The sequence below is a fragment of the Lissotriton helveticus genome, chromosome 5_1 (genome assembly GCF_964261635.1).
Source record: "Lissotriton helveticus chromosome 5_1, aLisHel1.1, whole genome shotgun sequence".
Lineage (NCBI taxonomy): Eukaryota > Metazoa > Chordata > Amphibia > Caudata > Salamandridae > Lissotriton > Lissotriton helveticus.
The window spans coordinates 363,676,983-363,692,340 of record NC_136065.1 but is presented as its reverse complement, the minus strand read 5'-3'; the positions used below and the strand labels follow the sequence as shown (position 1 = coordinate 363,692,340).

The following is a 15,358-nucleotide window of genomic DNA, read 5'->3' as shown; positions in this document are numbered from 1 at the left end:
ACTGGGTTGTCCATTCAGAGATGTGTCAAAAGTTTATGGTGCTGAGCAGGCATAGCTTAAAGGGAGAAGTGGTGGCGGTATCTGCTGGGATGGACGTTGTTCATATCATCCCAAAATCTGATTGTCATTGTGAGATGCGAGGAAGTGGCTGTAGTATGTTGCTAGTTGAGACCTACAGTGTTGGACTAAATTAGATTCCTCTGTTGGCCACCTGGTTGTGGCAGATCTCCTCAGTTCTGTGACCTCCCGGGGCGAGCACTCTGCTGAACCGAGGTACCGACGGACAGAGCGGGGCCGCCTTCCTGAGCAGCCTGTCAGGTAGAGGTGAGGCAGGGCTATCCTACTATTGAGGATACCTTGAGGTATAACCTGATCAAAGAAAGAAAAACAGGAATACCGGTGTTGTACATACTTTATTATTATTTTTTCACTATTTGCAGCAGCATAGCACGATTATATCTGGTCCTGAAGAAAGCCGCTGATACAAAGGTTTGATCAACAGGCTGAAACATGTTGACCACTAAGTGACAGTGGTTATATATCCATACCACTGTGCTGTTTCATTTTAATCCTGTCAGAGAGAACACATTAATAAAACATATGTTAGTGATTCTTATCTAGACAGTTTTAATTTCACGTCCTTTTCACACAGCGCTGCATACCTCACTACACTCATCATTCTCACATATGGGTTTAATACCCATCCTTCTCCCAGAAAACATCTCTGAGCTCCTTCCTTAAAACTCTGAAGTAGTAGCTCCCAGTGACGACTAGGTTTTCTGCACTGGTAAGGAGGACCCATATGATGAAGCATGTCACCCTCGGGTGAGTGAGGGTTCTAATCCTTAAGGGATGTCTCCCCCTTAATGATATATAACACCTGTGCTAGTTTCGAGAGAGGTAGGGTTTCACTGCACCTGATCTTTGTAAACACATGAATTGGACTTAAGGTGTGTCTTTATGTAAATGTACTCCTCAGTTCTGTGCCTGTTCAATTGGTGTTGGGTGGTTTATTGCTGTGGACTGAAATAGTACTGGGTGATGGATATGACCATTACCTTTTGTGTTATGCGAGAGTAAGAGTGTTCAGCAGTAAATGGAATAATTAAGCAGCCTGTATGAACTACAATAGACAGTGTGGCTGCTGAGTGTTATGTTTTTATAATGAATTGTAATTGCATTATATAGCACTTGCTACCCCTGATGAGGCCTTGGTGTGCTTTTAAGCTGTGCAACACGCTGCTCCAGGCCCAATGGTTAGTGTTTTTGTGGCGGGGGGGGGGGAGGGGAAGGTATTTCTTGTTGGTGATGCTCTACAGGAATCATTCTATGTATTTACTCCAGTTTCTCACTTTCTCTCTCTCTTGACAGGGCATGCATGGGACAGTGCTTCAGTTACAGTGTTCCGAACACCTTCCCCCAGTCCACAGAGTCCCTGGTGCATTGCGACTCGTGCATGCCGGCAGAGTCCGTGTGGAATGTGGTAAGTCTTTCAATGGAGTATAAAGGAACATTGCAGGTGACTCCTCTGCCTTGTTTGAGGAAATGAGGAAAGTTTCTATCAAAGCACTTTTGTTATCTTTTGTTTTTTAAAGGTGCATATCTCTCTATCTCTCTATCTCTCTATCATCCAGTGTGAATGTGTATAGAATCAGAGTAAAGCAAATTGTGTAAATTTTGTTAATAGTTTTTGCTGTAGCGAACAGCAAAAAAATCACACAAGACGTAAAATAGAAAATACCTAATTTACTTCACCGTAAATTACTTTGTCTCCCCCATTGACTGTTATGCATTACGCTTGGCATAACCGGGCAAATGCTAGATGCAGTAAGTGACTTCTAAATGTTATGCATGTTCTTCGTAAGGCACTAAAGTTATTCTCAAATCACAAGAAGCCATTTAATCTTGTCCATGGACTCACATGTCCTTTTCCTTACCTCTGATTTTTCCTCTTCTATGGGTTTACACTCTGCCCACCAGGCACTGTCTGCCCACTACTCTTTTAAGGGTTCACATGATCCCTCCTCTGACCAATCCCTTTCTCTTCAAGGTGTTCACACACTCCATTTCCTCCTATGATAAGCACTCACCTCTATTTTAAGCACTCACGTGAGATTTCAGACCCTTAAGAATGTTTTAAACATTATCAGCCTTTTAGGACTGTGTTCTTCTGATGCTAACCTCCTGGTTTTACCCAAATTCACTAAAACCCGGGTGGGAGGACATAGCTTTTCTGTTAAGACTGCCAGTCCTTAAAACTTTTTTTTCTGTCTAAGATCCATCAACTGTGAAAGTAAATTTAGCTGTGAATCCAAGACTTGTTTTTTTCTGCTCGATTTATTATATGATCTGGTGGTTTTATGTTGCTCCTTTTCACTTATTTCCGAGTTCTTATTATCTTAGTATAGTGGCAAGAAATTCCTAGTGTAAGAACTCTTTATTTATTTTGCTACCCCTTATTAACATAATTTCTGATCTTGACTGGTTGCATGAGCCAGCCAAATTAGACTAGCGCATTGGAAGCAAGTTGCACCAATTGATGCTAGGCCAATCAAACAGTGTACCATTGTCCGGGAAATCTATGTGCCTAACTGGCACTGACGACTCCTTCAATTTAGAGGTTCACTTCCCGAGCCCAGTCCCTCTATGAAAGCACCGCCTAAATCTTAGGGGTTCACATTCTATCCCAAATCGCATTCTCTGAAGCCTTCTCCTCTGGTCAATGGTTCACATGATGTTAGTCTGTTTCTCTGTCCTCCTTCTTTGCTCTGAAGATAACCTGTTCTTTTGACCTGTTTTATTGGTTCACATGTGGCTCTAAATCCCCTTGTCCCTTTATTAATTCAGGTCACATTATTGTGTCGACCCTCTGGTTCCCTCGTCTGACATATGTTCCTCTGTTTTAGGTGACCCTTGAGTGCCCAGGCAGTGAGGATGTGCCCAGGGTGGATAAACTGGTGGAGAAGATAAGTCGATGCAGCTGCCAGGCATGTGGTAAAGACCCCAGCCATGAGGGTGCGCTCTTCAGTGTACTGTCTGCCGACGAGGCCCTGCCTCCAATCCAGGGGAGCCACAACTATCCATATATACAGCAGCAGACCGACGAGTCACATGCGCACCAACCGCATGAGGAAGAGAGCGAGGACTGAGCTCAGACTGTGGACACCGACCTTGCACCTATGTGGACCAAGCCCACTGTGTATCCCACGCGTTGTATGCATCCGTCACACAGGTCACAGTGATGGGCCATGTCTAGAGGAGTAGAATCTCTTGAGATCTTGGACTCGGAAGAGAGAGTACTCCGTTCTCTGCTTATTGTGGTTACCCCTAGCACAAAGACTGAATATTGAGGGGTGGAAGAGCGGAGTTGGGAGTGGGTGACAAAAGCTGGCAGTCGTAGGAGGATGGGCTTGTTGAACCCCTTGGGCTCTGCTTTGGAGGTCATCTGCCGACATCCTGCCAAATTTTGTGGATACACTTCAATGTGTTTTGTTGAAGTGAAGAGTCATGGGTGAGGGAGTGTGTGTGTGTGAGACAATGAGAACCGAAATCTGAACAGTGTACTTCACGGCCAAGGCAACATAGTTGAAGCATGCAAAGTATTTTCAGTGTATAAATTGTGATTCACTTGTCTTCATTCTAAAAAGAACACATGTAGCAAACGCTATGCATCATCCACTAGGGCAATAGCCTCTATCTAACTATAGCTCACCAAACGCCGGCCCATTGGGTTACTAAGCATAGCCTAAACCACTTTAGCATTAACTTTCCTAACCAAAACTTAGTGTGTTGTGTGACGAGCCACATCTCTTTTGTGGGTAACTAATTCCAGACCAGCCTAATTGGGCAAATAACTATATTGGAGTGCATTTGTGTAATACATCTATAGACCATACTGAATCACAAACCACTTCTCCTCTCTTTGGGCTGATAACTAGAAAACAGCCTGCTAGTTCAATAACCATGCTACAATGTGTTACCAAACACAGTTCAGCTCACTAGGTGAACAACAGGTCAATTCACTGGTTCACAACTACAGGCCTATCTACTGGATTACATACCACAATTCACTCATTGTTCACCAAATATAGACCACCCAACAGTCTTCTAAGCACTTCTGTCCTTTTCCACTAACTTAATATGCGCTACCTAGCTTAAAAATTACTTCCCACTCACCAGGGAGTCAGCCACCACTCAAAACAGGTACTAGCAGCACTTAGTCATTGGAAATGTACCACTTCTTACTAACTAACTACATCACATAAGTGAGGGGATACTTTTCACAGCTCATCCAGCAAGATTCTAAATTAGCAGAGGTGGTGGTGTGGTTGCTATGGATCATGACCACTCAGCAACTGCTGCTTAGTCGACACATGTACTGATGATCTGACCACCAAGGTTTTTTTTATCACAATAAGAGCTTACGCACTCTGTGACCTGGATACAGACTATTGGGAAGAGGCAATGTAGGCACTGGTGTCAAACACCATAAAATGAACAAGAATCACTGAGAACAACTTAATCCCAGATGGTGTGACCACTGTTTTCTGACCATTGTCTGCAACCATATTTGTTCGCAGTAGTCTCCGGGTCAAGTGACTCTTGATAGCCCCACTTTAAAATATTGTTCACCTCTTTCTAGATATTCATGTACCTAGATTATTAGAGACCCCTCCACATAATTGTTTGCAAGACCAGTGGTGAGCTAGCGCCTTTGTTTTAATTCTTTGTTGTCAAGTTGTTGGCATAGTGCTGACCTTTGATTAGTATTTTATGGCTGTTCTATTAGCATCTTTCCTTGGCATGCTTAATGCGCTCTCACCAGCAGTCTTTAATCCAGCCATGGGGTGCCATAAAAAGGCCCAAAGGAGCCATATATTAGATCAACCAAATTACTTTCAATAGCCAGCTTGCAAAACATCAATGGAATGCGAAGCGAGAGGTTTGGTGAAAGGCGATAAGGACCAATGGGAATTCACTTGGTTGGCAAAGATGGACCTTCTAGAGTTCAAGGATATATTCAGAAGACCAACAATCAGGAGGGCCATTAATGAAACCTTCCAAAAATCAACCTTACCAAGAGCCACGAAGCCATCTCGACCTCAAAGAAAGACCTCCTAGCTTAGAATCTAACTAATGCAGAAAATTGCTCCCATAAGATATTCAAAGTATATCCAAATTGATCAATATACGTTTCTAGGACCTTAAAATAAAGAATTCCAACTAGTCTGTGGTAGACATCTTCTCAAACCTCCCCCCCCCCCAAATCAGCAGCAAAATGTAACCTCCCCTGATCAAAACAGACTAGACACCTGTACCAAAACCGCCAAGGTCACTTGTTGCTGTTTATGTGACTGCTCCTCAGCAAGTGACATAATCACCTAAATCGCTAACTGGTACACCTACATCTTCGGCTCACACATAACTCGCTTAGTAAAATAATTGGGTCACCTTCAAATAGGTTATTGATTCACCGAACTCAATAATCTTCCTCAAGACCCACTACCACCGACAAAATATTAACCCATTGCGATTCCCCCTCTCTCTCTCTCTATAAAGGTTCCCTGAGCAAAATCTTATTTTGCCTCTTTGTATCACCTTGCCACTTGCAACTCCTTCAGCCAATTATAGTCTGGCTTCTTCTGTGGATAAAAATAGTATGGGAAAGACTCTTTTGCAGCAGCTGATAATCATAGGACATGACTCCTTGAACATCTATATCTTCGCAAAGCTTTCATGGTTCGTACCCTGCCCACCTTCTTTCTGAAGTATTCAGAGCCATTCTACACTCTTTCCTGGGTAATTCTTCATTGGGCCCATCCTGTCTCCATTGCTTTGGCTCAGCTTATTTACAGGTTCCCTTTAGCTTCTTGTGGAGTTCTTCAAGGATCTTCCCAATCACTCACCCACTTCAGTATATCACTTTGCCGCCTCGTTATTATTACTGACATTCGTAATATGTTTTATATCTCCTAAAATAATGATCTTCGACTCTTATTGATCACCATAAAGCAAAACCAATAAGGCGTCTTAGAAGTTGTTTGGTCTTCCATCAATCCATGGATGCCTAGAAGCTTTTTAACGATGGAAGACTAAACTCAAACCATTTTTCCAACATTAAATGAAATATCAATCTATCACCCTCCAGACCGGTCAGTGGATCAGTATCCCACTCGCTCCTCCATCTTCTAGAGGGCGGGACACTGATGGTAATGGATCATACCATAAACTTCATGCCTGATCTTCACTCCTTCTATCATGGCTGCGCGAACATTAAATCTTCTGCATTCAAGAGGTTGATTGCGCTGCTGCCGGACTCGTAATAGGGAAAAAAATGGGTCTCTGTTCCCTTGAAGACAACACATTGGCAAACCACCCATATCCTTGTCACCATTAAGGTTTTCTGCACCATCCACAACAAAGTTAAATAATTTATCTGCAACAAAATATACTTCTCCGGAAAACATTCCCTGTACGCATGCAAACAAAGCATGCTCCGCACCCCCAAAACTGTGTGGCTGAGGCTGGACTGGGAGTTAAAAGATTTTTAGGAGATGTTTTAATATCAGCTCCATGCCCCACTGAACAAGCAGGGAAAGTAAGGGGACCAGTCTGACCAGGAGGGTGTGAGTCAGTTTTTGTCCTAAAACCTTTTTTTAAATTGTAACAATCAAACTGAGATTCCAGCACATTTTTGAGATGTATATAGCTTAAAAAGTCACAGGCTTGTATGTGGTTCTGGAGAGAAAGTTTGGAAGTATTCCAACAGTCTAGAACCTAGCACAGTACCTAGGAGAATTATTTACCACAGACACAAATCATGAATGCCTATGAGAACTGCATATGCTGTTACCTCAGGGCTGCTGTCGGCTGAGGATCCTTCAACGCATCCAGACCTCGAAGCTCCACTCTGACCCTACTAGGGTTTCCCCGCGTCCCAGACAGCCAGCGGAACCAGACTGTCTGCACCTCGAAAGGAGGTAGAGGCCTTGTAGTACAAGATCTCCAGGGATGTGCTTCCCATGAATATGTGCCCTGAGTTTAACCATCTTCCATTCAAAGACCTCTTGAATCCTGTCTTTTCTAGTATTCCCAGGTGCTACAAGCCGCAAAGAGGTCATTCAAGCTGCAGAGTTGCGCTTCATTAATTTAGTCATTTAATACATAAGGGTGTCCCTGTAATGAATCAATAGGAGGCTAGGAAGAGATCGGAGGCAGGCTATGCGCATGCCAGTAACAGTACAATCGGATGTCACTTGATGGCAGTGTGGTAAAGTGTTGCATTTACTTGCAGGTTGAGTGGTCAGTTTTGTGTTCCTTTGTTTCACATCTTTTTGATCATGTGTTTAAAGCATTACAGAATGTGGTTGTCTTATTGAGTTCTCTCTGGCCTTTCTTTGGCATCAAATCTGCCACATGTAGGTATATCATTTGACCTCCGGATCTGTATGTATATGCTTGTATTATTTTCATGCACATCATGTTGGCGGCCTAGGGCCTGTCTTGGTGTAGCTTAACCCTCTGATGGTCTTTCATGAGCATGTCTCCTGCTCATGTGTCAGTGTTCTGTAGCACCATCTCTCTGGCAGCAGTGATGACACCACATCTGGCCTCCCAACAGTTGGGCCAACACATCAACTCCCCTAGCAGCAGTGAGGCCATCACATCTCTGTCTGGCAGTAGTGAAGACATTGCATCTCTGCCAGTGGTGAGTCAGTCACACTTCTTCCTCTACAAGTCCATCGCCTCTCCTAGCACAGTGAGGGCATCACATCTAAGCCACTGTCAATAGTGAGACAAGCATGCTTCCCCTATGTACAGATAGGCAATCACATCTCCCCTGCCAGCAGTAATGACATCAAAGCTCTGCCAGTGTCGTCACATTACTTTCTCTCCAAGCAGTAATGCTATTATCTCTCCTCTGGTAGTAGCAGTGTGGGCATCATGCCACCTACTCTAGTGTCAGTGATGATAGATCATCTCCCCTGGAAGCTTTGTGGATATTTCTTCTTCTCTGCCAACAGTAACTGTATAACATCCCCTCTTCTGTTGGCATTGAGAGCATCCCATCCCGTGTGAGACATGAGGACTTCATATCTCCTCTACCAGGAGTGAAGACATCTCTCCTCTGCCAGCTGTGAGAATATGACATGTTTTCATGTAGCAATCATGAGTGCATTACATCTCCTCTGACAGCAGTGAGGACATGACATCCCCACCTCTAGTAGCCATGAGTACATCACACAACCTTCCCGGCCACCAGTGAGAACATCCCATCTCTTCCTCTGGTGGCTGTGAGGGCATCACATCTCCTTTGCCAGCAGTGATGATTTCGCAGCTCTAGCAGCCGTGAGTACACAACACCGTCTCCTCTGGCAGCAGTAAGAACATCACGCCTCTGCCAGCGGGGAATCGATCACACCACCTCCTCTGCAAACTGTAAGGCCATCATATCCCCTTCTCTTAAAACCAGTGAGAGCATTACATCTCTTCTACCAGCAGTGAGAACATCCCATTCCAGCAGAGAGGGCATCACATCTAATCCTCAGCCAGCAGAGAGGCCATCACATCTCCTCCTCTTGGCACCAGTGAGGGCATCCTATTTCCTCTAGCAGCAGTGAAGACCTCACCTTTCCTCGGGCAGGAGTGAGGCAGTGGAGCTCCTCCTTTGCATGCTGTGGGGACATCATCTTCCCCTGGTAACAGTAAGGACACCACCTCTCTGGGAAGAGTGAAGCTACCACTCCTAGCAGATCTGATATCTTGTGTTTTCTTATCCATGTTATTGTGGATCTCGCCCTCTGGCTGAAATGAATTAGGATCCATGTTTTTCTTTTCACTATGTATGACACTTAATGTACATATGTGCTCAGAATTGTTTGTGTACGTTTTTCAGAAATAAATTAGATTTTACTTTTGCAGTGTGTCATTGGTGTGCCAGAATTAAAGGAATGCTTGGGGGAGGGCAAAGCACGAGGGCAGGGGGCTCCTGGGGGTGGCTATGGGAGTAAAGTGTCCCCCCCCATCCCTGGGCTAGACAGCATGTATGTTGCATTCCAGCAGACACAGGACTGGTAACACAGGCATCATTAATGCACTCTGCCGCCTCTGCACACAGGGCAAGTATTGCACAGGAAGGAGCAATAACAGAGTTGAGTTTACACAGAAAAGGTAAGTCAGGGTTGTCCAACATTGCTTCACTGTGGACTGATCCATGCCAGAATTTTAGGATATCCAATGACTATTTCTTCTTTCTAAGAAAGTATGTTGGTTTTAAAATACAGTTAACAATTGCAATCAACCGTTTCCATCAATATGGTAAAGACATTGGTCATGAAATGTGAACTGTTCACATGTAAAAGAACACACATCAGTAAATGAATACTGCATATAAAGCAGCAAAAATGATAATTCCTAGATGGTATGCACTTGGCATGGTCAGCAGCACTCTGCCCCAATGTCAAAAAACTGGGGCTAGAGGTAAACTGGGACAGAGTGGAGATGGGCGAGGGAGGTGGCGGCAGGCCATTGTGGTTGAAAAAGAAATGTGTGTGCAAGGGTGGACAGGTGTATGCAATCGTGTACACTAGTTGATTGAGGGTCGGAAACGGTGGGCGAGCGCAAGTGTGAGAACCCCCAGCACGTGCCCGTGTAGGATACGTGCTCAGATCATGGGGGAAGATCATTGTTTCCCACCTCCTGTAGGAAGTGAAGTGATTGACTATATAAATGACCAGTAGTGGTTTCTACTGGATGGGATGGGATGGGAGGGGAGGGGAGGGTGGGTGGGTAGAATAGGAAAAAAAGAACTTACCTGGATGTCTGGCTGCCAGCTCTCCTCCGTCCTCCGTCCTCTTCATCTTCCTTTTTCCAGTCCCGGCCGACCGCAGGAAGCACCCGGGCCCACAGGCTCCCCTGAGCATCACAACGTGCAATGCAGCAGCGTTGTGATTGGTCTGAGTGCCGTGGGTCACGCTCAGACGGGGACAGGGAGCCTGTGCATGTTCCTCACCAGGCTGTGTAATGCAGATTTGTGAAGAACGTGCAAAGTGTGCATGACTGTTTGGCCGGCCCAAGAGGGCCGGCCAAACAGTCATGCACACTTAAGGCCTGCTCTGGCCATCCCTGCCCACACTTACTGCAATAGGAAAAATAAAATGATAACGATACTTTATCAATTTATTTTTCCTTTTGAGCAGTGGTTTGATGCTCATCTGCCTTAGCGGAGGAGCTGCCACTGTAAATGATTCTGTCTAGGTTTGCTGTACATAAATGCAACTCACGAGAATAGCTTGAACTACCCACATGGATTGGACCCCATGTATCAGCAGCCCTGCCAAGTGCCACGCATGTGGGGGAGGCTAGCGCATTTTAATGCCTATTTCCGCCTTACCGTAATGGCATGAAATTTCACGCATTAGTTATGCCCTTAATTGCTCAAAGCGCTACAACTCTTGTGTCTCGTCAGCTAGAGCACAAACTGATAGCTTTGGTTGGGTGTCGGGGTCAAAAGAGGACTGTGGTTGTCATGGAAACAGTAATTTAAGCCTGGGCCCCGCTGCTTTACCTTGTCTGGCTGACTTCTTCCCCTCTCGTCACGTTTCACCTGACCCTCTTTGCTTTAGTTAGGTTACACGTAGTGTTTTTAATGACTCTACAAATACCTTCCTGTGGTGCCTAGAAAAGGAGTTGGCGCTGTCGGCCCCCACGCTGCTTCCTGGCACCTGTCGGGCACAGGGACAGGCATTGTCCCGAGGCTCGGGGAGACCGGAGCTCTGCCTCTTTAATTGAGCTCTGTTACTTGTACATGCTGGAGAGCAGCTGTCAAATAAACAGGTAATGTTGTCTATATTAGTCACGAAGTGCTGTTTTCTCCCCAGGCAAGGTTCCGCTATTTAAACTGCAGAAAAATAAACGTGTAACAGTGTGTGGCAGCTCTGAAGCGCCCCTTTCATCTTGGACACGTTTTCCGCTATATAACTTCCAAAACATTTGGAATTTGGATGCGCGCTGTACAGCATCCTCTCTTGTGTCTATAATAATAGGCTACATGTAACATGTAGGCTCCTACTGACTTGGCGTACTGAGGTGAAATGTTTTAGCATGCATCTACAAGAAGTACACCTTTTACGATTTTAAAGACTCTTTTTCAAACGTTTACATTATGTTTGTTGGTTGATTTACATGCCAAATGTTTTCAAGGCTCCGCTCCTACACAGGCCCTTGGCCCAGAGCTGACCCCTGGCTCCCCTCTGGCTCTGCTGTCCCTCTAAATTTGCTGGCTCACCCAACCTTGCTGACTTGAGAGCACCGTACCACTGACTGTAGGGGCAGTCCAGTCCCTCTACCCCGCAAAGAGACGCATACACCTCCCTGAGGTATGTCCAGGACATGAGTCGGGGGTACACTCGGGTGCACGGCGTCCACCCACTATTTTCACAGGGTGGACGGCGTCCCCCCTGCCAAGAAGTTGGCCCCACAGAAATATGTTGAACTTGTTCCAGTGTCCTTTTCAGACAGCGGGACATGTTCAGCAGCGCCTGTACGTTGCTGGCTTTCATTCCCAGCAGCAACGTGCAGGAAGCGAGGGGGGCTATTTTCACCTCCAGCCGGCTGAAGTTAAGGGGCCATCAGGCACCCTTTTAATTGAGTATCCTGACTGGAGGCTGTGGGAACCTCACACTTAAATGCAAGGGAGGGGAAACAAAAGCATGCAGCTTGTTATCTCTTCATAGGTACTTAAGAGATGCATGTTTTTTACCTTGTTCAGTCCCTGTACATAATAGATGCATGCGCTGTAAGAATGTCAAATGTGTTGGTCTGTCCCAGAATTTACACAAATAAGTTAAATAGCATTATTTTATTTCTTTTACAGCACTCTCATCCCAATGCAGGGTGTTAGAGCGCTTTACAAAACACACATTATCCATTGACAATAAATCATGTAAGTGTGCACATCAATGTACAAGGTGTATTACATGAGACAATGAGGGTTACAAGGTGTAGGAGTCACATGCCCTACATAGCTCACTGTGGTCTATTAGAAGGATTACAAATAATGAACTGCAAGTAACAAAAGGATCTCTGTGTTCAAAGCAGTAATCCACTTACCAATTTACATAAAATAAAAATCTGGGATCTGCATGTTACATGGTGTGCTTTGCAGGAGCCATCTTAACCTCTATACAACTTTGATTCAAATCTGGGACTACACCAAACACCGGTCTTTCCAACAAATGTGTTAACCTCCAGAGTTATCTCACCATTATTATTATTCCATGAGATTTACTGGGCACCTCTGCAGCAGATGCCTTAACCCCATCAAATATTTTAAAGTGCAGAATTTGCAACTAATTAAGCAGAGCAGATCTACTACCATTCTCCTTCTTGTTACCATTTTTTTCGTGGCAGGCTTTAAAGAAATTGACATTAGTTGAGTCCCAGGATATGCGTCGGGATAGAGCCACTTTTTTGGCACAACCTGACACCAAATCTCATTTGTTAAATCTCATAATGCACTTAAATGTATTAATGGTATACCTAATACACATGTGTGAGGTCTTAATATCTAATGTCACTTCCAGTGAGGTCACTTCCTGTGATGCCACATGCAATGTCATGCGTCGTGATGTCATGCTCTGTGATGGCACGCCTCATGATGTCACGTGCATACTGCCCAACTTGGCTAGTCACTCCACTTATCTTTATAGGACTTGTGCCCTGGGTATGTCTGGCACTCCACAATGACTACCTGCCATCTTTCTTAGAGATATTTGTAAAAAAGTAGAGATTCCGACCACCTTATTTGATTCCTGCTTTTTATTTTAGCAGAATGAGGACCAATATAGACCTATTTTCATTGATCCTGGCTATTATTCGCCAACATATTATCTATCAATTATTTATATATCTTATTTCATGCACACCTAGATACATTACAACTTATAACAATTGATAAGAAAAATATAATAAGTGTAAATAATCAGCGACTGATGAAGAGTTTGGTCGGTTGCTGAGAATTTAAAGCAAAGTAGAAACTGACATTTCACGAACCTGCAGACTGCCAGAAATTACAGTGCCCGGGGAATACTGCAACATTATATCCGCAAAATTTTTAATATAAAAAATTAATGACGAGTACCCCGAAGAAAAGGGCGGTCAGTCTTATGACTCCATATACCTAAAGTATTCATACAGCAGTGACTCAGACGAGCTTGGCAAACATTAGTATCAGGCAATAAATGGACCATTAAAGACAAGTTTTAATGCAAAACACAGCGTGTTGCTACAAATAAACAATGTGATACATGAGAACTAAGTAAATGCAGCCCCAGCAAGACCAGACAAATAAAATCATTTTTGAGAAAACTCTGAGTTATAATACACAGGTAACAGTTCAGATTACACCACGTCACCTGCCCTGAAGACAATCCCTAAATATCCACTGGTATTAGAAACAAGTCAGCACTTTCTTAAAATATTACCCGAGGGTGATGAATACAGCCAAAATAGCATCATAGGGATAACATTGAATTTTAAATCCCATAATGCTTTGAGCTAAACCCCATGGTTATAGGAACTCTATGAAAAGATGAAAAATTGTTGTTGGATAGAGTTCCGAAAAATTGTTGGTGTAACATTATAAGTCGCTGAATCTTTCCACTTATTATATTTTTCTTATCAATTGTTATAAGTTGTAATGTGTCTAGGACTGTTTTTCATGTAATTTGATTTGTGTGTATCACTTTCCAGACAAACAGTATGAAATAAGATCTATAAATCATTGATAGATAAAAGTTTGGCAAATAATAGCCAGGACCAATGAAAATAGGTCTATATTGGTCCTCATTCTGCTAAAATAAAAAGCAGGAATCAAATAAGGGGTCGGAATCTCTATTTTTTTTATAAATGTTCAAAACGTCCTTTCTGACCATCAATATGGGACGTAACCCCTTTTTTCTACATCTTTCTTAGAGAAGCATATTAGCCATTTGTACCTGTTCTGAGATTATTGTTCAAGGGTTAAGAAATATTGAATTCTGAAAGTTTTTCCCATTATTTGTAATGACCTGAGAATACCAGCCAGGTGGCAACCTTAGTGACTGGCTGGTATATCTGTCACTTCCTCTTTATGTACCTGTTTTGCGGTTTGTCTAGTAAACTGTTGTCAATGCAGAACAAATTTTTCCTGAACGGGATTAGGTAGTATTTATGGCAGTTATCGCCAAGAGTTCATACTCTTCCATTTCATGCGTTTTGCAGCAGTTTCAAGATCTTTTAAGAGATTTCATTTGCTGAAAAGAGTGTAATTATATATCTCTCTTTATTCATGTCGTTGCTTGGTTTCACGTGCGGGAAAGTGTTACTCTAAGTATCACACATTTGGTAGATATTTTTTTTTCCACAATTGCTGTGTATATTTCATTTTGTCCCCTCTTCCAACTTATTGTAAAGCACTCTGATATCCTTCAGGATCTTGTTTGTGCTGTATAAAACTTTATAAATAAATAAATAAATGTCACTTTAAGTACACTGAAACCATGGAAATGTTACGGTTAACCATTCTAAAAGCTTGCAGCTATGCATCAGTGTACAAACCCTAAAGTAAACAGTGTCTACCTCAGACACGCAACAACTAGCACTGGGCAGCAGTACTGCAAGCTTCCCTCACACAGAACAACACTTTAAGATGGAAACGAGGTGGGCATTGGTCTAAGAAGAGTGGCTATGGGACCTTAATAAGAGGTGTGGGTTTGTAACTTGTTCTCTAGTACACATTGGATCTGAACCCTGTGGTTGATAAATTCCTAAATAAACCCTTTCTTTCTCGAGATTGTACAAGACTAGCAGCACTTCTCTCAGGTTATATCGCAAATAGTAAACTTTTTTTTTTCTCCTGAGTTTTATATAGCGCAAACTTGACCCGAAGGTATCTGAGTGCTTTACATGAGCACCAGTTGCTACACAAGGGCACATTCATTTTTTTTTTAGTTAGGCACGGGGAGATTAAATGATTTGACCAAAATCACAGGATGTTGAGCATCCCTGCCGAGACTCAAACCCAGTTCCCGAGATTTGAGATCGACTGCCCTAGCCATTAGGCAACATCCTCTCCCCTATTCACTTTCATTTTTACACTACCCACCTACCTTGACTTTAACGTTTGAAAGCATGAACATTTTGGAAGGAAAACAAACAAACGTTTTTGACTTTCAGTGCAATGCACTTAAGTTGCTTTAATTACGGGGCAGGTACGTATTTGGGGACAGAAACAAACTATTTTGTAATCAAAGGTGCGTTAGACAGAACTTTCCAAAAGGGGAGTCATTAGTATGTACTTAATTTTTATTTATTGCAT

The 15,358-nt window shown here is 43.4% G+C and overlaps 1 protein-coding gene across 1 annotated transcript in view; it reads left to right on the top strand.

The window, feature by feature from the left end:
- Window positions 1–8,918, top strand: part of NBL1 (NBL1, DAN family BMP antagonist) — a 120,524-nt gene extending 111,606 nt beyond the window's left edge. Inside the window, exons 3-4 of the mRNA XM_078642490.1 lie at window positions 1,372–1,483; window positions 2,907–8,918. Of these exons, the coding sequence (XP_078498616.1) occupies window positions 1,372–1,483; window positions 2,907–3,149 (355 nt within the window). The 3' untranslated portion in view covers window positions 3,150–8,918. The remainder of the gene's footprint in view (window positions 1–1,371; window positions 1,484–2,906) is intronic.
- The last annotated feature ends 6,440 nt before the right edge of the window (window positions 8,919–15,358 follow it).